At 48.0% G+C, this 27,125-nt stretch overlaps 1 protein-coding gene across 3 annotated transcripts in view; it reads right to left on the reverse strand.

The window, feature by feature from the left end:
* Positions 1–1,641: 1,641 nt before the first annotated feature.
* The window catches only part of sh3d21 (SH3 domain containing 21), a 161,714-nt gene continuing 136,230 nt past the window's right edge, over positions 1,642–27,125 (reverse strand). For 2 of the 3 annotated variants that reach the window (XM_072501976.1, XM_072501962.1), the window contains 5 exons: positions 21,536–21,606; positions 16,884–16,999; positions 7,032–7,282; positions 4,149–4,212; positions 1,642–1,989 (listed from right to left, as the gene is read on the reverse strand). In XM_072501976.1, the coding sequence (XP_072358077.1) occupies positions 1,948–1,989; positions 4,149–4,212; positions 7,032–7,282; positions 16,884–16,999; positions 21,536–21,606 (544 nt within the window). In that variant the 3' untranslated portion in view covers positions 1,642–1,947. The remainder of the gene's footprint in view (positions 1,990–4,148; positions 4,213–7,031; positions 7,283–16,883; positions 17,000–21,535; positions 21,607–27,125) is intronic. The other variant, XM_072501970.1, reaches the window with a different exon arrangement.

Raw genomic sequence — 27,125 nt, forward strand, 5'->3', positions numbered from 1 at the left:
TCCTCCCGATGTTCCTTTTCGTGTTTCAGTGCCTCCCCATACTGATTACAAAGGCCTTTTTTAAGAAGGTGGATAGGAGTATCATGAGCTTTGTGTGGGCCGGAAAGACCCCCAGGGTAAAGAAGGGGTTCCTACAGCGAAGTAGGGATAGAGGGGGACTGGCACTGCCGAGTCTGAGTGACTATTATTGGGCCGCCAACGTGTCTATGATATGTAAATGGATGCGTGAAGAAGAAGGGGCGGCGTGGAAAAGGCTGGAGATGGCTTACTGTAAGGGAACAAGTTTAAAAGCACTGGCGACGGTGCCGTTGCCGTTCGCCCCGAAAAAATACACCACAAACCCAGTGGTGGTGGCAACTTTGAAGATTTGGGGGCAGTGGAGATGACACAGGGGAGTGACGGGTGCCTCAGTGTGGTCCCCGATAAGGAACAACCACAGGTTCGTCCCGGGAAGGATAGATGGGAGCTTTCAATCCTGGCAGCGGGCAGGAATTGCGAAACTGAAGGACTTGTTCTTGGACGGGACGTTCGCAAGTCTGGGAGCACTGACAGAAAAATACGGGTTGCCACCTGGGAATGCATTTCGATATATGCAAGTGAGGGCATTTGTGAGGCAACAGGTGAGGGAATTTCCGCAGCTACCGGCGCAAGGGATCCAGGACAGAGTGATTTCGGGGGCATGGGTAGGTGACGGTAAGGTGTCCGATATATACAGGGAAATGAGAGACGAGGGGGAGACGATGGTAGAGGAGCTGAAGGGAAAATGGGAGGAGGAGCTGGGGGAAGAGATTGGGGAGGGGCTGTGGGCAGATGCCCTAAGTAGGGTAAATTCCTCGTCCTCGTGTGCCAGGCTCAGCCTGATCCAATTCAAGGTTCTACACAGGGCGCACATGACGGGAGCAAGGCTGAGTAGATTTTTTGGAGTGGAGGATAGGTGTGGGAGGTGCGCGGGAAGCCCGGCGAACCACACCCACATGTTCTGGTTATGTCCGGTATTGCATGGGTTCTGGGTGGGTTGGCAAGAGTGATTTCAAAGGTGGTGGGGGTCCGGGTCGAACCAAGCTGGGGGTTGGCTATATTTGGGGTTGCAGAAGAGCCGGGAGTGCAGGAGGCGAGAGAGGCCGATGTTTTGGCCTTTGCGTCCCTAGTAGCCCGGCGAAGGATTCTACTTATGTGGAAAGAAGCTAAACCCCCGGGCGTGGAGGCCTGGATAAACGACATGGCAGGGTTTATAAAATTGGAGCGGATAAAGTACGCACTAAGAGGTTCCGCTCAGGGGTTCACCAGGCGGTGGCAACCGTTCCTCGACTACCTCGCAGAGCGATAAGGGAAAACAGGAAAGACAGCAGCAGCAACCCAGGGGGGAAGGGCGGGGGGGGGGGGGGGGGGGTGGAGGGTGGGTGTACTCGGATTTTCGGGGGTTTTGTGTGTTATTATATATAAGTTGTTCATATTTATTCTCTCAATGTTATTATTTCTTTTTTTTTTAATGTTTGTTTTTGGCACTTGCCTTTCGTTAATATATTATTTAAAAAACGATCAATGTATATATTGTTACAAAGCTGTAAAAATGAAAAATTCTTGGTTGATCGAAAAACTTTAATAAAATATATTTTAAAAAATAATAATAATGCCCTGATGTGATGTCAAGCGGTAAATTTAATTCAAAAGTATTCAAGTTGTTTATTCAAAGCAGAAGGATTCCTGTCTGGCTGACTTCGTGTCTCGGCCTCTGTCACAGGATCCCCGAGAATTCATGGACCTCCACCATCAACATGCACGACACAACCCCCATAACAATCCCACAGTGTCAGAAATCAGTGTCAGAACTCCAAACCGATCTGAGATCAGGACAATGTCTGTTTGAATTTCGTCTTCGCAGAGAGTGGGGCGCATGAGTGGGGCAGGGAGTCAATGGGTAGGGGAGAACGTTCGAACGTAGTGCTTTCATAGATTCGCCGTAACTTTTTTCAGTTTTTCGACCTCCACCTGCAACAGAGAAGTTTTTAAATGATCAAAATGTATTAAAAATTACTTCCCATTTTGTTGGAATTTATTGATCCTTGGTGTCCTGTTACTCACTGGGTGGAAACAGGCTATGCTCCCCAAAGTGCCTGGCAAAATCCCTCAGCAAGGGACTACTTCGTCCCTCCTCCCTGCCCTCCAATTTTTCCCTTGATAAGGAGCTCCTCCTCTCACAGGAACCTCACGTGTACACCCACAGAGAGACTGCTGCTGGCTTTGTCCTGTCTGCAGCAGACATTGTTCAGCAGTGCCACTAGCAGGCTCTACAATATCACTGCAAGAACCACTGGAAGCTGATGGAGCATTAATCCGTTTTAAATCACAATCCCAGTAAATTTAGAGGAGCGTCAGCCGAACTTTTGAAATTGTTCAAATTTGGCTCAGTTGTGACAGTGCGATGTCGGAAAGGTGAGAATTTTTTTTTTTTAGCTCTATTCTCAGGATGTGGGCATTGATGACAAAGTTAGTACTTCTTGCCCATCCCTACTTGCCCAGTTTGGTACAACAGAGTTTGCTCTGCCACGACAGGAATCATATGCCGTTCACAAAATAATAAATGATGACAAATTATTTTATGACTTGATAGTGATGTCTGAGGTGAACATATGAACAGGGATAGGCCATTTGGCAGAATCTTATTTCAATAGAGATGGACTGCGGAATGCTGTGGTACAGAGGGATCTGGGTGTCGTGGTACATGAATTACAAGATGCTAATATGCAGGTACAGGAAGTAATTAGGAATGCAAACAGAATGTAGGCCTTTATTGCAAGGGTGAAGGAACACAAAAGCAGGGAACTCTTGTTGCAGCTGTACAGGTCATTGGTGAGACCACACCTCGGGTACTTTGCACAATTTTTGTCTCCTTATGAAAGAAAATAAATATTTGCATTAAAATGAACAAAATGAAATGAAGATCGCTTATTGTCACAAGTAGGCTTCAAATGAAGTTACTGCGAAAAGCCCCTAGTCGCCCCATTCCGGTGCCTGTTCAGGGAGGCTAGTACGGGAATTGAACCCGCGCTGCTGGTCTGCCTTTGTCTGCTTTAAAAGCCAGCTATTTAGCCCTGTGCTAAACCAGCACCTGAGGCAATTCAGAGAAGGTTCACTAGGTTGTTCCCAGGATGAAGGGGTTATCTTATGAGGAAAGGTTGAACAGGTTGGGGCAGCACAGTATCACAGTGATTAGCGCTGCTACTTCCAGGTTCAATTCCGGCCCTGAATTGTGTGGAGTCTGCAAGTTCTCTCCATGTCTGCGTGGGTTTGCTCCGGGTGCTCCGGTTTCCTCCTGCAGTCCAAAGATGTGCAGGTTAGATGGCTTGGCCATTATCAATGCCCATGGGATCACATGGATAGGGCGGAGGAGTGGGCCTAGGTAGAGAGCTCTTTTTGAGGGTCAGTGCAGACTCGATGAGCCGAATAGCCTCCTTCTGCACTGCAGGGATCCTAAGGGTGGGCCTATATTCATTGGAGTTTAGAAGAATGAGAGGTAATCTTATCTAAACATATAAGATTCTGAGGGGCCTTGGGGAGGGTAAATATTGAGAAGATGTTCCTTGGGGGATCTACAACTACAGAACGCCATTTCAAAATAATAGTTCTCCTATTTAAGGTGGAGATGAGGAGGAATTTCTTCTTTCAGAAGATTGTTAGTCTGTGGAAGCCTCTGGCCCAGAGAGCAATGGAGACTGGGTCAGTGAAGGCTGAGTTAGACACAGTAAGATCAATCATAATCGTATTGAATGGAAGAGCAGGCTCAAGGGCCATCTTGATCCGCCATTCAATGGGATCATGGCTGGTCAGTTGCCTGACTCCAGCCACCCCGCACTCCCACCTTGGTTCCATGACTCCAAATATCCTTACCCGACAAACATCGATCAAGCTCAGTTTTGAAACTTTCAGTTGATCCCCCAGCATCAAGAGTTTTTTAGTGGAGTGTGTTCCAGACTTTAATTTTTTTTAGCATGAAGTCGAGCTCCTGGGCAAGGTTCCCGAACAAACTAGCTCTAATTTCAAGGCTGTACCCTTATTTCCTGGCCTTCTCCATTAGAATAGTTTCTCTCCACAATGTCTACCTTATCACATTATTATAATAATTAAAATAACTCTTGCAGGTGGTTTACCTGCAATGCATTGCGTTTGTGCCGTTCGTGTGCAATCTCTTCCTTCAGATCGGTTATATCTCTCCTGAGAAGAGAACGAGAAAACTATTTGATTACCTGAAGTATTGGTTAATGTGTCCTACGACACGCAGGTACAAAGGGGCAGAGATAAACGGGAAATTCAACCAATCACTGATTGGTTCCCTTCAGTCCATTTTGTTCATTTCCGCACCAAAAAGTGTTCTAATGCTGGTCACAATGCCAGAGCGAATGGGTAGCCGTCCAGTATTACCACACCACTGCCTCCCCAGCCCTCCTCCTTCCCAGCCGCAGAACTTTACACAGTAACTAATTGATCTTGGGTGGCACAAGACCTGAACCTAACCCTGACCTTGCTCATACTTACTTGCACAGATCAGCCTGCAGCAATTGAGAACAGCAACACCGGATAATCTTTCCTCGCTGAAGAATGAGGGCAATAGCAGCTGTTGTGACTCAGGTGAGACAGGACCCCGGAGGGATTGAACCCAAGACTGTTGGTCAGTTCCAGACTGGGCAGCTCGATCAGTCATTGAGCCTTATTAGGACTACCTCTCCTCTCCATTTTGTAAGCAAGTTGCCCCCATTTCCTGAGACTGCAATTCCCAGTTTGGCGAAGCTGCTCTCTCCTCTTCCCAGTTTGATGAAGCTGCTCTCTCCAATTCCCACTTTGATGAAGCTACTGTCTTCTATTCCCAGTTTGATGATGCTGCTTTCTGTTACTTCCAATTTGATGAAGCTGCTCTCTCCTATTCCCAGTTTGATGAAACTACTCTCTATTATTCCCAGTTCGATGAAGTTGATCTCTCCTATTCCCAGTTTAATGATGCCGCTCTCTCCTATTCCCAGTTTGATGATCAAGCTGCTCGCTCCTATTGCCAGTTTAGTGATGACGCTGCTTTCTCCTATTCCCAGTTTGATGATGGAGCTGCTCGATCCTATACACAGCTTGATGAAGCTGCTCGCTCCAATTCCCAGTTTGATGATGAAGCTGCTCTCTCCTATTTCCAGATTGAGGATGAAGCTGCAGTCTCCTATTCCCAGTTTGATAATGATCCAATCTGCTATTCCCAGGTTGATATAGCTGCTCTCTGCTATTGCCAGTTTGATGAAGCTGCTTCTTCTATTCCCAGTTTGATGATGATGATGCTCTCTCTTATTCCCAGTTTGATGATGAAGCTGCTCTGTCCTATTCCCAGTTTGATTAAGCTGCTCTCCAATTCCCACTGTAGAGATGTGATGCGCTCTCCTATTCCCAGTTTGACGATGAAGCTGCTCCCTCCAATTCCCAGATTGAGGGTGAATTTGCTCGCACCTATTCCCAGTTTGATGATGATGATGCTCCCTGCTATACCCAATTTGATGATGAAGCTGCTCTCTCCTAATCCCAGTTTGATGATGATAATGCTCTCTGCTATTCCCAGTTTAATGATGAAGCTGCTCTCTCCTATTCCCAGTTTGATGATGATCCTCTCTGCTATTTCCAGTTTGATAAAGCTGCTCTTTTCTATTCCCAGATTGATGATGATGATGCTCTCTCCTATTCCTAGTTTATGATGGAGCTGCTCGCTCCTATTCCCAGTTTGATGAAGCTGCTCCCTCCTTTTCCCAGTTTGATGAAGCTGTTTTCTCCTATTCCCAGTTTCATCATGATGCCCACCATTATTCCCAGTTTGATGAAGCTGCTCTCGCTATTCCCAGTTTGATGAAGCAGCTCTCACCTGTTCCCAATTTGATGAAGTTCGGCTCTCCTAGTTTTAATTTGATGAAGCTGCTCATTCCTATTCCCATTTGATGATGCTACTGTCTTCTATTCCCAGTTTGGTGATGATGCTGCTTTCTCCTATTCCCAATTTCATGAAGCTGCCCTCTCCTATTCCCAGTTTGATGATGGAGCTGCTCGATCCTATTCCCAGTTTGATGATGCTGCTCGCTCCTATTCCCAGTTTGATGATGAAGATGTTCTCTCCTATTTCCAGTTTGATGATGAAGCGGCACTCTCCTATTCCCAGTTTGATAATGATCCAATCTGCTATTCCCAGTTTGATGAAGCTGCTCTCTTCTATTCCCAGTTTGATGATGATGATGCTCTCTCATATTTCATGTTTGATGATGATTCTCACTCCTATTCCCAATTTCATGATGATGCTGCTCTATCCTATTCCCAGTTTGATGACGCTGCGCTCTCCTATTCCCAGTTTGATGACGAAGCTGCTCTCTCCTATTCCCAGTTTGACGAAGCTGCTCTCTCCTATTCCCAGTTTCATGAAGCTTCTCTCTCCTATTCCCAGTTTGATGACGAAGCAGCTCTCTCCTATTCCCAGTTTCATGAAGCTGCTCTCTCGTATTCCCAGTTTGATGACGAAGCTGCTCTCTCCTATTCCCAGTTTCATGAAGCTTCTCTCTCGTATTCCCAGTTTGATGACGAAGCAGCTCTCTCCTATTCCCAGTTTCATGAAGCTGCTCTCTCGTATTCCCAGTTTGATGACGAAGCAGCTCTCTCCTATTCCCAGTTTCATGAAGCTGCTCTCTCGTATTCTCAGTTTGATGACGATGCTACTCTCTGCTATTCTCAGTGTGATGAAGCTGCTCTCTCCTATTCCCAGTTGGTGATCAAGCTGATCTCTCCTATTCCCAGTTTGATGATGAAGCTCCTCTCTCCCATTCCCAGTTTGATGATGAAGCTGTTTTCTCCTATTCCCAGTGTGATGAAGCTGCTCTCTCCTATTCCCTGTTTGGGAAACTTCTCTGTCCAATTCCCAGAATGATGAAGCTGCTCTCTCCTATTCCCATTTTGATGGTGATGACCTGTCTGCTGTCAGATGTAATAAAGACTCGGATAAATTTCTAAAGAGTGTTACTTACAAATGCAGATTCCTCAGCAGATCCAAACTGAGCTGCAGACTTCGCACTTCTGCTCTCAACGCTTCCAATGATGTTTCCTTGTCCTCGTCCTCCAGCTCTTTCTGCAGATTGTTTGATGTATGAGGCAGTACTATGCTTGGTTTGACAGCAGTCGCATGGAGCATTTTATATGTGGGCTGCTCAGACAGTTGGCTGGTTGGAGCCGTCACCCTCGCCGGCATTGTCGGGTGTGGTGGCCACTTGACATCCTGCTGCAGACAGTTGAAGAAAAAGAGAGAATGAAATCAGCTGCAGACCCCATGAACCCACAAGGAGAATGAAAGCAAATGTAAAGCTGAGGGTATTTACTAGAGAGGTTCCAGGGATGAGGGGCTCCATTCAATTGAAGACCTGAGAGAAACTGGGATTGCATTCCTTTGAGCAGAAACCATTAGGAGAGATTTATCATAGATGTTTAACATTTGTGAAACGTTTTAGTACAATAAAAAGTGAAAAACTGGCAGAAAGATCATGAAGGTCATGGTTCAAGGTGATCATCTAAAGAACAGGGGGAAAATTAGGAGAAGTATTTTTTATGGAATGATTTGTCACAATCTGATATGCACTGCCTGCAACATTGTTGTAAACAGATGCAATAAATAATTTAAAAAGAGCAGGGTATTGGAACTAATTTGATGGTTCTTTGAAAGAGCTGGCACAGGCAGACTGGGACAAATGGCCCCTTTTTGCACTGCAAGGTGCTGTGATTGCCTCAGAGGCTATTTGCCGTCAGTGCCATGTTGTGCCATGTGAGAAGCAGATTGTACGGATTGCTAATGTCAAGGCCTCGGCCAGTGCAGCTCTGCTACCAGATGCACAAAGGCAGTAAGTGCTGACTCCTCCTGTGAGGTTCTCTCTCAGCTTAAATTCCTGTTGTCTTCCTGCAGCTCTGGGGATAGGAGAGGATTTGCTTGAGTGCAAATTGCAGCCATATAAATTCACATTCTTCCATCCGGTGAGGTGCCTCTGGAACACCAACTACCCTCGGGAGGAAAATTTAAAGGGAAAAAAACTAATGGAGAATGAGGGAGTGAATAAAGTTAAAAATCTCTTAATGACAGAAGTTAACGTTACTTGTTAAACCAAAATGTTTACTGCAGCACATGGTATTCATGTTAAATACCTTTAAAACCATCCAGTGTGTTCAAACTCCACAATACCTGTGCCAAAAAAGTATTGCATATCTACCCGGTTGGTCTATAAAGCACCATCACAACCAAACATAGAATCCCTCCAGTGCAAAAAAAGGCCATTCAGTCCATCGAGTCTACCCCAATCCTTTGAAAGAGCACCCTACCTAGTCCCAAACCCCACACTATCCACCGAGGGCCAATTTATCATGGCCAATCCACCTAACCTGCACATCTTTGGATTGTGAGCGGAAACTGGAGCACCCGGAGGAAACCCACGCAGACCCGGGAGAAAGTGCAGACTCTGCACGGACAGTCACCCAAGGCTGGAATTGAACCCGGGTCCCTGCACTGTGAGGCAGCAGTGCTAACCACTGTGCCACTGTGCCACCCTATCTTGGGAGTGGCTGGAGATTCTGGCTTTCAGAGAACATCTGAAGGAAACAGCAGCAAAATCAGAAACAACCCATTGACCAAACTTGATGGATCTATGTGGGGAGCTGCTCTCGACCTCAGAACTTTCCCTATCATACTCCACAGCAGAATACTGAGCATCTGTCCGGCAAAGGTCATCACACACACACACACACGCACACACACGCACACACACACACTCATACATCTTGTTGACACTCAACTGAATGAAACATTGCGCATTATAACTGAAACTCTCCCTTCAATACCCCTCTCCTGGCTTCCTGTCCTCGCAAACAGCACTCCCCCACACACCTGCCAACTGATGTAAATACACAAGCAGGTTGTAACCATCTGTGCTGCAGCCCACTCACACACTCCATGATTATTTTTTTAATAATATTTTTATTGAGGTATTTGAAAATCTTTATAACATTAACAAAAACAATAACATCCACATGGCAAAATGAACATTTCCCCCCCCAAACCAATCTTCACACACCTCAACCAAACAACAACAATCCGCCCCCCCCCCCCCCCCCACCCCCCTTGGAATACTGCATCTGCTGACATTTTAATTTTCCCCGAGAAAGTCGATGAACGGCTGCCACCTCCGGGAGAACCCTAACATTGACCCTCTTAAGACGCATTTTATTTTCTCAAGACTGAGAAACCCAGCCGTGTCACTAACCCAGGTCTCTACACTCAGGGGCTTCGAGTCCCTCCACATTAACAAGATCCATCTCCGGGCTACCAGGGAGGCAAAGGCCAGGACGTCGGCCTCTTTCGCCCCCTGAACTCCCGGATCTTCCGACACTCCAAAGATCGCTACCTGCGGACTCGGCACCACCCGTGTTTTTAGCACCGTGGACATTGCCTTAGCAAAACCCGCCATCTAGCCTACCCGGTACAAACCTGTGGTTGTTCTAAATCGGGGTCCAAACCGATGCTCCCTCCACTCTCTTATATCTCCTCCACTGCCCCCAGATTCTCAGAGTCGCCACTACCACCGGACTTGTGGACTATCGGGCCGGCGAGAACGGCAACGGTGCCGTTACCAATGTTCCAGGACTGGTGTCTTTACATGTCGCCGCCTCCATCCGCTCCCATGTGGACCCCTCCCCCACTACCCACTTCCTGATCATGGTTATATTAGCCGCCCAGTAGTAATTGCAGAGGTTCGGCAGCACCAACCCACCCTACCCCCGACTGCGCTCCAGCAACACTTTCTTCACTCGCGGGGTTTTACTCGCCCACACAAAGCCCAAAGTAATCTTATTCACCCGCTTGAAAAAGGCCTTTGGGATGAAGATGGGGAGGCACTGAAAGACAAACAGAAATCTGGGGAGGACCGTCATTTTCACGATCTGTACCCTCCCCGCCAGTGATAGCGGGAGCATGTCCCATCTCTTAAAGTCCCCTTCCATTTGTTCTATCAACCGGGATAGGTTTAACTTGTTTAGTACCTCCCATTTCCAGGCCACCTGGATTCCCAGATATCGAAAGCTCTTCCCTACCATTCTAAGCGGCAGCTCTCTCAGTCTCTTTTCCTGCTCTCTTGCCTGGATCACAAATATCAAATGTACAAGAACAGGTCACCTGCATAGAGCGAGACCCGGTGCTCCACACTCCCCCGAACCAGCCCTTTCCCAGTTCCTAGAGGTTCTCAACGCCATGGCCAAAGGCCCTATGGCCAGAGCATACAGTAACGGGAAGAGGGGGCACTCTTGCCTCGTCCCTCGGTGTAGTTTAAAATACCCTGACCTCAGCCGGTTCGTACGCACACTCGCTACTGGTGCCTGATAGAGCAACCGCACCCAGTCGATAAAGCCCTCACCAAACCCAAACCTTCCCAGAGCCTCCCACAGGTAATTCCACTCCACCCGATCAAAAGCCTTCTCCTCATCCATTGCTCCACACCTCCATCTGACCTCCTTCTGAGGGCATCATAATAACATTTAGAAGCCTTCGAACATTGGCCTTAAGTTGCCGGCCCTTAACAAATCCCGTCTGGTCTTCCTCTATCCCCCCAGGACACAGTTCTCTATCCTCGTGGCCAGTATCTTAGCCAGCAGTTTGGCATCCATATTCAGTAGAGAAATCGGCCTGTATGACCCGCATTGCTCCGGGTCCTTCTCCTGTTTTAGGATCAATGAAATCGAGGCCTGCGACATTGTTGCGGGGAGGACTCCCTTCTCTCTTGCTTTGTTAAATGTCTTCAACAGCAGTGGGCTCAATATCTCTGAAAACTTCTTATAGAATTCCACCGGGTAGCCGTCAGACCCCTTGCCCGACTGCACGCCCTCCAGCCCCTTGATTATTTCCTCAATCTCAATTGGGGCCCCCAGCCCCTCCACCAGGTCCTCCTCTACCCTCGGGAACCTCAACTGATCCAGAAATTGCCTCATCCCCTCCACTCCAGCCGGGGGGGGTTCCGACTCATACAATTACCATAAAAATCCTTAAACACCTCATTCACCCCCCGCTTTTCTTGAGCTGGTGCGCCAACATTCTGCTTGCCTTTTCCCTGCACTTATAGATCGCCCCCCCCTTGCCTTCCTTAACTGTTCCACTGCTTTCCCTGTGGTCAACAGCCCAAATTCCACCTGTAACCTCCGCCGCTCCCTCAGGAGCCTCGCGTCCGGGGCCTCCGAGTATCTCCTGTCCACCTGGAGTATCTCCTCCACTAATCTATCCCTCTCAGCCAATTCCACCTTTTCTATGTGGGCCCATATCGAGATTAATTCCCCTCTGACTACTGCCTTTAAAGCTTCCCAGACCGTTGCTGCAGAGACCTCCCCGTATTGTTTGTTTCCAGGTAGTTCTGGATGGACTTGTTAACCCGCCCACAAACCGCCTCGTCTACTAGCAACCCCACATCCAGTCTCCACAGCGGGCCTTGCCCTCTTTCCACACTGACCCGTAGATCCACCCAGTGCGGGGCATGATCCGACACTGCAATAGCCGAATACTCAGTATCCACCACCTTCGGTGTTAGCGCCCTGCTCAGAACAAAAAAGTTGATGCAAGAGTATACCTTGTGGACATGAGAAAAAAAGGAAAACTCATTCGTCCTCGGCCGTGCAAACCTCCATGGGTCTACACCCCCCATCTATTCCATAAAACCCTTCAATTCCTTTGCCGCAGCCGGCCTCCTCCCTGTCTTGGATATTGATCGGTCCAATTCCGGATCAATGACTGTGTTGATGTCCTCTCCCATGATCAGGTTATGTGACTCTAAGTCTGGGGTCTTACCAAACACCCGCCTCATAAATTCCTGATCGCTACGCCCCTGGTCTTTGAGTCCAGTCCTGAGTGGAACACTTGGCTAATCCACCCCTTCCTCAATCTCGTCTGGTCTGTAACCTTTAGGTGTGTCTCTTGTAGCATTGCCACGTCCGCCTTCAGTACCCTCAAATGTGCGAACACACCGAGCCCTCTTGACCGGCCCATTCAGTCCTCTCACGTTCCATGCGATCAGCCTGGATGGGGGGGTTTCCACCCCCTGCCGACTAGCCATCACCCTTTTTAGGCCAACTTCGAGCTTCCTCGAGTCCCCCCTTGGGCTGTCGCCGTTCCTGACCTCCCATTTGTCCCCTAATAACAATTCCTCCCCTGTCAGCAAAGCAGCTTCCCCTCCTCCCTCCCCACCTAGCATCAACACTAAAAACCCAATTCCCCAAGTCAAGCTCCAGCTTAACACCTGTCCACACCCCACTGCGCTTCCGAGAGTCAGCTTACCCATGCTGACTCGATAGCTCCCGCCCCTGGCACCAAGCAGTCTGTCTCCCTATTGTTCACTCCTCTCTCCCCCCCCCCACATGAATAAACATTTTAACAGCATCACATTCCCCAGTAAACAAACAACAGAAAAAAAAGGGAAGAAACAAACACTTTAGAAAAATAGTCACCCAAAAAGCAGAACTAAATTCAAAGCCCATCCCCCCCCCCCCTCAAACAAAGTCTCTGCAAGACAGATCAACCTTTAACCATCCACACAGCCCATTAATTCACACAGAACTACTTAAAGTTTTACAATCCAGCACCACAAATCACCGCCACAGAACTTCTCCGAGGCTTAAATGTCTTTTAATTTGCCTCCAGCTTCTTTTCTTTAATAAAGGTCCATACTTCGTCTGGTGTTTCGAAGTAGAAGTCCCTTTCCTCATGTGTGACCCGCAGACGGGCTGGGTACAGCATCCCAAACTTCACCCCCTTCTTAAAGAGGGTTGTTTTTGCCCGATTGAACCCAGCTCGCCTCTTGGCCAAATCCGCTCCCAGGTCTTGATAATTACGCAACTCACAGTTCTCCCACTTGCTGCTCCGTTCTTTCTTGGCCCACCGTCAAACGTGTTCCTTGTCCATAAAACGGTGAAAACGTACCACCATGGCCCTCGGCGGTTCGTTCGCTCTGGGCTTCCTCGCGAGGGCTCTGTGCGCTCTGTCCAATTCCAGGGGCCGAGGGAACGCCCCAGCCCCCAACAACTTCTCCAACATGTCCGTCACATAGGCCCTCGCGTCCGATCCCTCACTGCCTTCAGGGAGGCCAACAATTCTGAGATTCTGCCTCCTGGACCTATTCTCCAGCTCCTCCAGCTTCTCCTGCATTCTTTTCTGGCGGTCGTTCATCATCCCCACCTTGATTTCCAGCACGGTTATATACTCCTCATGCTCGGACAACTTTTGTTCGACCTCCTGGATCGCTCTCCCGTGGGTTTCCTGATTCTGAACCACGTGATCAATCGAAGCCTTAATCAGGTCCAGCGTGTCCTTCTTCAGCTTGGTGAAGCAATCCTCAAAAAACTCCATCAGCTGCTCCGTCGACCACTGCGCCGTCTCCCCGCGGCCCTTGCCCTCCGCCATGCTGTCCCGTATTACCAGCTCTGCTTGCTTCTCCCTTATTGGACTTTGCCGTCTCACCCGGCCACTTCTGGTCCAATTCTCCATACACCGAAGGGGGATTTCTCCTCACTGTCTCACTCTTCACTGATTTATCACATAAAATCCGAATAAAACCGGGGGAAAAAGATCCAAAAGTCCGTTACAGGCGGGAGCTATCAAATGTACGACCTACCCCTCCATGGCCGCCACCGAAGTCCCCACACACTCCATGATAACCTGTTCAACCCGCCTACTGCTCACCTTCCATCTCCACCTTCCCAAGCAAGGTCTACCAGAATTCTTTGGATTGATGAATGGGTAACATGGGAAGTCACTAACAGGTTCCTTGTGACAAAACACATCTGTCAAATAGCAGACTTTGAACTCCCCGGCGACAGTGCTCCTTGCTAACTGGATTCCGGACAGGACAAGGCCCCTGTGCAACCAACTTCCACCACTGGGACCTCAGGACTAACCCCTTACACCCTTGCGGAGGGGCTCAACCAATGCTGCACATTACCAAGAAGTGTCATCTCTACAGACTAAGTTGCAGACTATTCGCCCCAGCAAATGAGGAGGTTCTCACTTGGCTTTGGTGATTTGCAATTGCTAAATACACACCAATAGTGTCACTCGGCTTCTAGCTAGCAGCTCGTGTAGGTCACCTTCAGGTCTTGCTTCTCTTAGACTCTCTGGGTGTCCATCCAAATCCTATCAGCTGTGGGGCATTTACTGGGGTCAGCTGAGACTGGGGGGGTGGGGTGTATGGGGTGAACATCCTGGGATTCTAACCCTACTCAGAGACTTGTTATGGACTGAGCAAAATAAGTAATTTTGGGAGGAAAACCCCAACAAAATCAATATATTGTTTCATATAGTTTTTAAATCTAAGCACTTGCATATTTCCTCTTCACAGACTTCACTTCCTGTTGCCACAGATTTTAGCTCATGCTTTTGTTGTCAACATTTAACCCTGTAAGGACATAAAAAATAGGAGCAGGTGTAGGCCATACAGCCAGTTGAGCCAGTCCAGCAAATCAAAAAGGATCATAGCTGATGAAAAGAGAACATGTTGCTGAAGTTTTTCATCTGATTCAACAGGCCAAATGTAAGAATGCAAAATTTTAAACGATCACAACAATTACACTACAGGAAAAAGGGGTACTGATTGTTTCATAAGCCAGCTCTAATTGGCCAAGGCATTGCCGTGGAACCGTTGCTGACTGTTTGTAATAGGCAGAGTGTAGATCATACTCAAACAATCCACACTTGCAAAACTCAAAACAAAATGTCTACTGTTAGATATGATTCCCCAATTGGGCAGCACTTTGTGAACAATCCTGAGTGTGTGACCAAATACACAAACAGCCAATTTAAAATAATCAGTTGAGCTCGCAGTGTGGCTCACTTGTATTTGCACTCATGCGCAGGGACCTAGTCTCTGAAAGCACAAGGAATATGTTCAAGCCTTGCACATTTTTGAGTTACCTGGGAGCAATAGTTCCCCATTGCTTTCTACATGGCAATGCCTTGACCAATCAGGGTCGATTTACCAACCAGTCAGCACCCCTTTTCTCTTCTAATATAAATGGTTTGAAAATTGGCTTCCTTGGGTTTGTTCTCATGAGTGTAAAATTAAAAGCTTCAGCAATATCATGGTTCATCTTCTGCTTGCTCCCCAAATCCCTCAGTTCCTTGAAATAACAAAATCAGTCACCGAAAACGTAAATATATTCAATGATGGAGCATCCACAACTCTCTAGATAGAAAATTCCAAAGATTCAGAATCCTTCGAGTGAAGAAGCCTCTTCTCATCCCAGTCCAAAATGATGGATCCCTTATCCTGAGTCTGTGCCTCCATGTTTTCGATTCCCCAGCCAGACGGAACAACCTCTCAGTGTCTACCCTATAAAGGCCCTTCAGAATCTTCCATGTTTCAATGAGGTCACCTCTCGCTCTTCTCAGCTCCAGACAGTATAACCCCAGTTCGTACAGCTTTTCACCTCAGCAACCAATCCGCTGGAACAGTTCTGCATTACCTCCGAGGCAGGTATACCCTTCCTTAGATGTGGGGCGAGATTCTCTGGCCTCCTCGTGGCGTGTTTCTCGGCAGCGAGAGGCGGCCTGCCAGTGTCCAGCGGCAGGATCTGCTGGGGCTGTCGCTGTCACTAGAATTTCCCATTGAATCCACTCCACGCTGCCAGGAAACCTGCGGCGGGGGCACGCCATCGGCAGGACTGGAAGATCCGTTGGTGTGAACAGCCAGAGGATCTCGGGCGGGATTCTCTCAGCCCAGGCCGGGCCGGAGAATTGCCCGGAAGGGCGCGAATCACGCGACACCGCCCCGATGCCAGTCCGCAGATTCTCCGGAGAACGGAGAATCAGTGCTATTGACGCTGGCGCGGTTGGCACGGCGCCGGTCGGGGGCTGCTCTACGGGGGCCCACCGCCAATTCTCGGCCCGGAATGGCCTATAAAAACACCCAAGTCCTGCCAGCGCCGTTCTAACCTGCTCTTACCCGGCTGGACCTCGGCGTGAATGGATCCGGGGGCAGCCTGGTGGGGAGGAGGGGGGTCCAACCCGGGGGGGGGGGGGGGCCTCCGTTGTGGCCTGGCCCGCAATCAGGGCCTACCGACCGGCGGGCCGGCCTCTTGGGCTGTGGGCCTCTTTTGTTCCGCGCCGACCCCTGTAGCCCTACGCCATGTTGTGTCTGGGCCGGCGCGGAGAAGGAAGCCACTGCGCATGCGCGGCAATCGCGCAGGTCCCACTGCACATGCGCGCGTTGGCGTCGGCCCCACTGCGCATGCACAGACCCGCGGCGCCCATCTGATGCCGGGATCGGCAGCTGGAGCCGCGTGGGTCACCTGTAGGGGCCAGAATCACTGCTCCTGAGGCCATGTTGATGCCGTCGAGAAACGCAACGGCGTTTACGGCGGCGTCAACACTTAGCCTCAGGATCAGAGAATCCCGCCCCTCACTCGTGGACAGCAGAACTACACACAGTATCTCAGATGTAGTCTGACCAATGCTCTATACAATTGCATAAAAATGTCCTTATTCTTGCACTCCAATCCCCTTGTAGTCAGTTATAATGGAAATCCCCTTTGTAAACAGAGGCTGGAAGTTCTAGGACCACAAGCTCCCTTGTATTTTGCGATACTGCATGCATTTCATCAAGACCAATTGCATGGGAGATCCACCCATACCAGACAAAAACTGAAGGAGATTAACATATCTGCTGAGGAATCAATATTTTACGCTGCCTTTCCCTTTCAGATTCAGTGCCCAATGTGTTTTTTTTCTCTTAAAATGTGCATTGACATTTGGAACCTTCCCTCATGCAAGTGATGGGAGCTGCTCAGAGCCTAGAGGCAAATGGGGGACTCACGGCAGTTGGAGCAACAAATTGGGAGGGTGGCCTGCGCCCCTTGTGTTTGGGCCTGTCTGTTGTCAGGTGATTCAGCTTCTCTGCCGATCCAGCGAGCGTGTCACAGGGCACCAAATCTGAGAGGGGAAAACAAACACAAAATATTTTTAGGCCACAGGGTTTCCTGGGGTTTTGATTCATTCCAGAATTGCGGTCAGTTTAATATTTCCGAGTGGGAACCTTGAGTGCATTTCTTTCAAGAAATACATGCCTAAATGGTCACATGATTTCCGTGTCAACTCCTGCGTAAGGTATTGCCATCCACTTAATCAAATGTTTCTGATGTAGTCTTAGAATGGCATAATCTGAAGCTGCTATCTACAAAAGTCCATTCTTTGGATTGAAAATTCTCAGGTGACATTGCTGACAGAATATGAGGGTGCCATTCTTTGGATGAGATATTAAATTGAAACCCTTTCTGCCATGGCGAGTGGCTGTAAAAGATCCTCATGAAGCACTATCTTGAAGAAGAGGTTTTCCCAAGTGCCCTGGCTAATATTCATCCTTCAACCTACTAGAGCAGATTATCTGGATATTATAACACTGCTTCTTGTGGGAGCTTGCTGTGCCCAAACAGGCTGTCATAGAATCAAAGAATCATGACTTTAAAGTGCAGGAGGCCATTTGGCCCATCGAGTCTGCACTGGCCCTTGGAAAGGGCACCCTAATTAAGCCAACACCTCCACCCTATCCCCATAACCCAGTAACCCCACCCAACCTTTTTTTGGACACTATGGGCAATTTAGCATGGCCAATCCACCTAACCTGCACATCTTTATCCACATTATAACAGTGGCAATTAATTCTATATTAATTGCATTTAATTGTAGGAAGATGGCGAGCATTAACTGGGCATTTACTTCACTCCTTGTAAATAGACAAAACTGTAGTTGTTTGGTTCGGAGATATGTGCTTGCAATGTGTTACCTTGTAAATAAATATAAAAGTGTGTAAAGATTGGCTCCAGTTGTTTCCTTTGCTTTCTACAATAGAACAATGACTGCACTTGAATAAGTACTTCATTGGCTGTAAAGTAATTTGGGACATCCTGCTGTCTTGAAAGGCACTATATAAATGCAAGTGAATGCAGGTAACCACACATTTGGTCACAGAGGCACGTTCCGTCATTTACAGTCACTTTACAGGATTTAAATACTTCGGAATCTTAGTCACTGTTGTAATGTAAGAGATGCAACAGTAAGCCCCCACAGTAGAATAATGACCAGGTCATTTGTCTTAGTAATGTTGATTGAGGGATAAATATTAGTCAGCACACTGGGAAGAATGCCTGCACTCCTCTTTGAAATAAAGCCATGAAACCTTCTGTGTGTGCTAGAGAAGAAGGGCCGTGGCCTTATCAAAAAGACAGCACTTCTGTCAGCGCAGTACTCCCTCAGTATTGTACTGCACAGTAGTGTCAGCCTAGAATATGTGCCCAAAGTTCATAGAATGGGTCTTGAATCAACTGACTCATAATTGAGAATCTTGCCCACTGAGCCAAGGCTGATTTTTCAAGCTGCAGAAAAGCTGACGCACTTTCATGAATATCTGAAAGTCAAGAGGAAAGGTACAAGTGAGAATCAGCTCGAGAAAAATGTCTCTGACTAAGGCCACTGCTTCAAGGTAACTGAATGGGTTGGGTTTTCATGTGGGCTCGGGAAAGCCTCACCTGTGCCCTTTTGCAGCTTCCGTGATGCCCAACCCACGTGTGACTTTACCTGGGACATTTGTCTTTTCACAGGGGTCTGGCATTGCATTTTGTGAGCAGTGATGGTTGTGGTTATGGAGGCAGGCCGATTAGCTCCCAACATTGTTTAAAAGCCTCCTGAACCTTACCTCTCTGCCCCCTCAGATTCCCTATGCTACCTCTATACACACACCCCCCCCATACATCCTCCATAGCCATTCACCCAGCGTCTGCTATGTACAATCTTCAGGAGCCTCCAATAGTAATATGAATTATTTTTAAATCATTGGGGGGGAAATTATACCTCTAACATTCTAACAAAACCCTGAATTCAAACACACTATCATTAATCCTGAAAAATACCAACTCTAATGTAAAAAAGTGTAATTTTTTAAATGCTTATTAGAATTGTAAACAAAAAAAACACATTAAAGGCATATTATCTGATCTCAGTCCCCCAAAACTGTTAATCATTCATGGATCAATAGACCATGTGCTGAGCTGAAGACAAAATAACTTCTGAAATCTAGCCAGGCATTCATAATGGTTACACCTGTCACAACAAAACTTTTCAGCTGCACTGCCTGGAACTGATGAAACTACGATGTTCTATCTTCCGTTTCAAAGTAGAGTACTTGTCATCCAATGGAGGGGATCAGGGGGCGTCATTCTCCGACCCCCCCGCCGGGTCAGAGAATGGCCGTTGGCCGCCGTGAATCTCGCCCCCGCCCCGCCGAAGTCTCCGGTACCGGAGATTGGGCGGGGGCGGGAATCGGGCCGCGCCGGTTGGCGGGACCCCCCCCGCTCAATTTTCCACGGTCCGGATGGGCCGAAGTCCCGCCCAGAAATTGCCTGTCCCGCCGGCGTAAATCAAAGCTGGTATTTACCGGCGGGACCAGGCGGCGTGGTCGGGCTCCGGGGTCCTGGGGGGGGCGCGGGGTGATCTGACCCCGGGGGGTGCCCCCACGGTGGCCTGGCCCGCGATCGGGGCCCACCGATCCGCGGGCGGGCCTGTGCCATGGGGGCACTCTTTCCCTTCCGCCTCCGCCACGGCCTCCACCATGGCGGAGGCGGAAGAGACTCTCCCCACTGCGCATGCGCGGGAAACTGTCGGCCACCGCTGACGCTCCCGCGCATGCGCCGCATTTCCGCGCCAGCTGGCGGGGCAACTAACGCCATTTCCGCCAGCTGGCGGGGCAACAAACACCATTTCCGCCAGCTGGCGGGGCGGAAATCCCTCCGGCGCCAGCCTAGCCCCTCAATGTTGGGGCTCGGCCCCCAAAGATGCGGAGCATTCCGCACCTTTGGGCCGGCGCGATGCCCGTCTGATTGGCGCCGTTTCTGGCGCCAGTCGGCGGACATCGTGCCGTTGGGGGAGAATTTCGCCCAGGGCCTGAGATTATTTTCACATTTCCAAAGCACGTTTTTTTTTTAAGCAGAGCATTGAATTACAGTGCAAAACATGACAGCAGAAGGTGACAGGGCATTTTATTTTTACATTTTTGAATGCTTTGTGGCACTTCTGACAATTGGAAAAGTACAGTAGTGCATGACAACATTTACTCAAAGCTGGTCAATGTAAGGGTCAACCTGGCAGCTGAGAACCATATGATGAATCATTTCTTTAAAAATACATCTACATTACAAAGCAGCATCTAATTTGAAGGAGTCAATACATTTTATACTTAACTCAGAATGTTCCTGATTTCTCAGCAGATTCCGCCCGGTAATCACAACCTCTCTGAGGAGACTTTTTTTGGCCTTCCCAAAACCCTGCCCCACCATCATGTGTGGGAGTAATTACAATTTCCCTGTGGCTTACAAACCCAATGGTTTGTGATGAAGTGTCTGGGGCATCCAAATCTTTGTAGAACAATCCACATAGCCTCTTGATTGACTGAGTCGAATGCTTTGGTCAGCACTGACGTTCATGGTGGGTTAGGCGCTTGTTACCAATCATGCAGAATGACGACAACTTGTCCCTCAAGCTGCATCATGCTTTGAGTCACAATAATAATGCGGCAGAACAGCGGCAGGGAAGGAAAGAAAAGGATGGAAGTCCTCTGCTCTGGATCCCAGTCCCTCCTCCCCCACGTACCCAATGATCTGTGGGTTGTGAATCAGCCTATTCAGTCACATGAAGACCCATGGCAGGAATTGACAACATTGATCAGATGCCAGCTTCGAATCGAGGGTCAACCAGGAGAATGGAGACCCCCAACCTTGGAAGAGGTACATGTGCGCTTTACACACCTTCCTGACCAAAAGGGCCAGAGGAAAATGGTGCAGGCTTGGGAAGGCAGAGGAAAATTGTTTATCTTCTTTTAAAAAATTCTAAGTACAGCGTTTTGCACCTGACTCCTCCCCCCATATGGAGACAAAAAAAGACCCAATAAATAAATTATTTTTTATCACATTGGATTTCAAAGTTTTAATCCTTGTTGGAGGTCACATTCCATAATATATGTTTTGCATGACAGGGGAACAGAACTAATTACAATGGAAGTACAGTTGGACATGAATTGATAATTACTATAAACAATATTCCAGTTATATTGAAGGGGGTTCCCCTTCAGTATAGTGGCGGCAGCTCTCAAAGTGTGCAAACGCAACTTGTCCAATGCATTTGAAGTCAACTCACAAATCAAAGAGTGTCTTCATATTGCAGATACCAACTCAATTGATTTGCAATGCGCAACGCACCAGATTAGATCACTCACATAAAACATCATAAGACAGCACAATGCAACATAGGTGAGATATGGAATATAGCTCCCTCTACATTGTTCCATCACACATTCCGAGGACTGTGCTTGCCTTGGTGTTTGAGTTTGATTGAGTGTAGGGGTTTCACACTGCTCCGAGTTAAGTATACACCCTGTGCTGCAGATCCAATTATTTGAAACGCCACCCTGTCACCTCTTACCTGAGTCACTGGCCTTGTCTCTGGCTGATTTACTGTGCTCCTGAGGAGAGAGACCTTGCTCTCCATTAACTCTGCAAAGAAAACATTTGAAAACATCATTTCTTCAACGTCTCACTGCCTGTGCTTTTTTTTAAATGACAAAGAAAAACATAATTATGACAATCTGCTCCTTATTTTGAGCATCCCTCTGTCTGACTTTCTCTTCCTGCTTTGACATTATATGAGACCCATACTGGCCCCAATGGCCCCAATGGAGGGATCTCACACAAGTCAAGCCAAATGGAGACCAATTTCTCACCAGGCTTTACTGATGGCCAGTCTTGGTTTTACTGAGATTGGTATTTCCTGGAACTGGGCACAATCCATAGAATCCCTACAGTGCAGAAGGAGTCCATTTGGCCCATTGAGTCTGCAATGACCCTTCAAAAGAGCACAGTAACTAGGCCCACTCCCCTACCCTAAACCTGTATCCCAACCTAATCTGCACAGCTTTGGACACTAAGAGGCAATTTTAGTATTGCCAATTCTCCCCACCTGAACACCTTTGGACACTAAGGGACAATTTAACATGACCAGTCCACCTAACCTGCAGATCTTTGGACCGTGGGAGGAAACCGGAGTACCTGGAGGAAACTCACGCAGACAGAGGGAGAACTTGCAAACTCCACACTGTCACCGAAGGCCGGAATTGAACTCGACTTCCTGCACTGTGAGGCAACAGTGCTAACTGTGCCACCATGCCATCCCCTCAAGGCCCTTCTCTCAGAGCCTCCCAACCACCTCATAACCAAACGTTTTATTGATACTTCAACAATAGGTGTCAATGGCAAATTGGACTGTAGTGAGGCGAGACAAGACTTATTGTCACAAGTAGGCTAACATTAACACTGTAATGAAGTTACTGTGAAAAGCCCCTAGTCGCCACATTCCGGCGCCTGTTTGGGTACACCGAGGGAGAATTCAGAATATCCAATTCACCTGACAGCACGTCTTTCAGGACATGTGGGAGGAAACCGGAGCACCCGGAGGAAACCCACGCAGACACGGGAAGACTGTGCAGACTCCACACAGACAGTGAACCAAGCCAGGAATTGAACTTGGGACCCTGGGGCTGTGAAGCAACAGTGCTACCCACTGTGCTACCGTGCTGCCCGTGCTGCCAATGCACTCAAATGAACTTTTCAGCAGATATCAGTGGTCACGAATGAGAAGACTGGGAATTCTGTCAACTAAATGTTGCCATACTTTGAATATGGTTGCGATTTCTATTCAGTTTGCTCATCACAGTCTTGCAATAAACATAAATAAATCTCCTTAATAAGGGACAGGGAAGACTTGCGATTGCACAATCAGTCGAGAAACGAGTCTCACACAATTTGTTTAGCCAGGGTTGGAGAGGGTCAGGGGATTCTCTGTGGCCACGGTGTGTGCAATATGATTGATCAAGAGGAGGCTTTGTCAGCTGTCCTGAGAGAAGGTAAAACCATCTGTGGAAAGATTTATTTTTCTAAGGTCTCACTTAATTCCTTTCATGATTGTTTTAAAATTGGCATCCTCCCATTATCACCTTGGTAACCAGGGGAGGAAATCAACCGTCAATATCTCTTCATAGACTTGAAGACCTCTCTGAGTTCACGGCTCAGCTATGTCAGCAATAGTGAGGAAATGTTCCAGTCCCTCACTTTGATTACAATCAGACAACCTGGTATTATCTGGTGAATCTGTACTGCACTTTTCCCACTGATTTCAGACCCTTCCTATAATGAGGTGCACTAAATTACACACGATACTGTTAATGCAGCTGAGGTAAGGTTTGGTAGATGTTTTGTATTGAAATCTTGTTTCGTTTTCAATATTTTCCTTGTCAACTTCAGTAACCTATGCTGGTCCTTTTCTCTTCTGCTCTGTTTAAAATCTTACCATTTAAGGTACACTACATTTTTAAAGTTCATTCACAGGATGAGAACGTTGTTGGCTAGGCCAACATCTTTTGCCCATCCCTAGTTTCCCTTAAGAAGATGGTGGTGAGCTGCCCTCTTGAACTACCACAGTCCCTGTGGTGTAGGTACACCCACAGTGTTGTTAGGGAGGGAGTTGCGGGATTTTAACCCAGCGACAGTGAAGAAACAAAGATATATTTCTATGCCAGGGTGGTGAGTGACTTGGAGGGGAACTTCCAAATGTTGGTGTTCCCATGTATTCAATGTTGAAGAGGACTTACTTATTCATCAGCTCAGGGGGTATGGTATGTGGTGATCAGCAGGGGAGTATGGTGCCATGGGACTTCATGGGGTCCAGAGTCAATGTTGAAGACTCCCAGTACAACTCCCTCCCGATTGTATACCACTCTGCCGTCACATCTGCTGGGTCTGACTTGCTGGTGGATCAAGAAATACCCAGGAATGATGATGGTTGTGTCTGGGACATTATCTGTAATGTATGATTCTGTGAGCCTGAGTACATCAGGCTGTTGGTCGACTAGTCTGTGAGACAGCTATCCCAATTTTGGCACAAGCGCCAAAATGCTAGTCCGGAGGACTTTTCAAGGTCAATAGGGCTGGGTTTGCAGTTGTCGATTACGATGTCTCGGTTGACATGGTGGCACAGTGGTTAGCACTGCTGCCTAACAGCGCCAGGGAGCCAGGTTTGATTTTGACTTTGGATGACTGTGTGAAGTTTGCACGGTCTCCCCGTGTCTTCGTGGGTTTCCTCCGGGTACTCCGGTTTTCTCCCACAGTCCAAAGATGTGCAGGTTAAGTGGATTGGTCATGCTAACATGCCCCTAGGTGGGGTTACGGGGATAGGGTGGGGGAATTGGGTCTCAATAGGGTGTTCTTTCAGAGGGTCGGTGCAGACTCGATGAATGAATGGCCTCCTTCTGCACTGTAGGAATTCGATCTTCTATCTATCTTCTATCGCTGCCAGGTGCTCCGTCTGGTTTCATTCTTTTTCATTGTCTTTTTGCAACTGAGTGGTTTGCTAGGCCATTGCAGAGTGCATTTAAGAGTCATCCACATCGCTGTGGGTCTGGAGTCACATGTAGTACAAACCAGGTAAGGACAACAAATTTCCTTCCGTGAAGGACATCAGTGAACCAGATGGTTTTTACGACAATCGACAAAGGTTTCATGGCCGTTATTAGACTTTTAATTCCAGATTTATTATTTTGCATTATTTTATATTGAACTGCATCTGCCACATACCTGCTCGGTATGCTTGTCTCCTTATAAGGGCAACAAATTGCATTTCTGTGCGGAGTCTGCACATCCTCCCCATGTCTGCGTGGGTTTCCTCCGGGCGCTCCGGTTTCCTCCCACAGTCCAAAGATGTGCAGGTGAGGTGGATTGGCCATGATAAATTGCCCTTAGTGTCCAAAATTGCCCTTAGTATTGGGTGGAGGTGTTGACTTTGGGTAGGGTGCTCTTTCCAAGAGCCGGTGCAGACTCAATGGGCCGAATGGCCTCCTGCACTGTAAATTCAATGATAATCTATGATTAATCTAGGACAAAGGTTCGGCACAACATCGTGGGCCGAAGGGCCTGTTCTGTGCTGTATTTTCTATGTTCTATGTTCTATTGTACATTTAGAATAAAATATCCCGCAGTTTATCAAAGTAGTGTAATCAGAACAAAACTGCCATTGAGCAACATAAAGGCATTTAGGGCTAGGTGACCAGAAACGTCATTAAAGAGGTAGATTGCAAGGAGTTTCTTGAAGTACGAGGTAGAGTTCGAGAGGCAGAAAGATTCAAGGAGGAAAAGTAGGGCTTTGGCAGCTGAAGACACAGCCACGGACAGTGGAGGGAATTAAGTCAGAATGGGGTCAGTACTGGAGGCTTGATAATTTGTCATACGGTGGGAGGGCTGGCCGAGGCTCCAGAACTTGGGAACTGTGAGGCCATGGAGTGTTTGGCCTTGAGGATAGAATGTTAACTTTAGGACATTTTCTGGATCAGGATCCAATATACGTCAGTGAGCACAAAAGTGATTTTTTTTCTTATTCCTAACCTGGCAGAATTGGGATACACACCCCTTACTTAGCTGGCTCTAATTAGAGTTTAGTTCAGAGGGACAGTCATTGCCTAAGGTAATCACATAGAGTTATTTTTCAGGTAAAACTTTTCATCACTAAATATAACAATCTTATTTGGAGTATATTAACAGGGAAGGTCAACGAGGCTAATAGCATAAATAGTTTCAAGTGACTCATTGAACTAATTAACTATCTATCTTGAAAAGGAAGATTGAGTGGGGGGATGGTGTTCAAAGTAGTCAAATAGGCTTGTTGGGATTAAGATCTTGGACCTATTCCACATCCTCAGCTGAAACTCATTGGTTAATCACCACAAATCATCCTGTCTCTAACCAGGGACAGCACCTTATCAGCCAGACTATCACTCCGACCGATCTCACCACAAAACTTCATAGACATACGTAGAGGCCAGATCAGTGGTGATGGGTCAGTGAAACACGCATTTGCTGAAGGCCATTTGGACTGCATGTTGCTTGTGAGAGTGTGCACCAGAGGAAACACCTCATAGTTCAGATCGGAACTAACTGACCACTTCTCTCACCCAGATTAGTATCTGGTAATTGTAATTGTAAATTGGAAAGTCGCCATAGTCCCAGATGACCATAGGCTGCTTTGCCCTTTGAGGGAGAGAGCTGACTGTGGTGATTTATCCTGAGGGTCACCACACCTCAACCCTAGTTAGACAATAGGGGCATAGGGACAGGATTTTGGCCATTCAGCTTCACAAAGCTGCTCCACACCTTTCAATAAGACCACGACTGATCTTCAACCTCTCTGGTCTCTACCTGCCTTTGTCACCTTAATACCTTGGGTTAACAAAAATCTATCAGTCTTAGAGTTAAAATTAACACTGGACCTAGCATTAATTCCCTTTTGGGGAACAGAGTTCCACATTTCTACATTTGTGTAGAAATGTTTCCTCATTTCACTGCTGAAAGATCTGGAATTCTCTATTCAGCAATGCGACTGGGCGGAGAATCGCGCAAGACGAAATTCATGGCAGACTCCGACGCCCGGCAGAATGCCATTCGCCAGTGTCTTGACAGCGCATGTATAGTAAACACTGTATGCATATCATTAATGGGCCTGACCCTGTATGCTCCGGGGCACCCGCGATGCTGGGCGGGGTTGACCAGGGGATGGGCCATGGGGTCGGGTTGACCCCACCCCCAACCCCCGGGACCGTGTGTCCAGGCATGGACAGCCATTGCTGCGGCCTGCAAGGCAGCCATTTTGCTGTGCAACCCACTGACCGCTCACTGTGGCACGTGGATGCGCAGAGTGACACCGGCCGTAATGGTGTCCTCACCCCCCCAACTCCTCCCTCAACCCCGCCTCCACCCTACCACCCACAACCCGACGTGACCCGCCGACAGGGCACCATGTGCAAGGGCAACGCCCACGGTAGCCCCAACAGGAGGCCACAGAACGTACCACTGGCATGGGTAGCACCAGCCACTGGTGCCGGCCACCAACGGGGCCCAGGGTGCGGTGCAGAGGGCAGAGGGCCAGGGAATTGGCTGAGGGTGAGTGTGTGAATTGGTGAGAAAGGGTAGGG

Source organism: Scyliorhinus torazame, chromosome 1, assembly GCF_047496885.1.
Source record: "Scyliorhinus torazame isolate Kashiwa2021f chromosome 1, sScyTor2.1, whole genome shotgun sequence".
Taxonomy (NCBI): domain Eukaryota; kingdom Metazoa; phylum Chordata; class Chondrichthyes; order Carcharhiniformes; family Scyliorhinidae; genus Scyliorhinus; species Scyliorhinus torazame.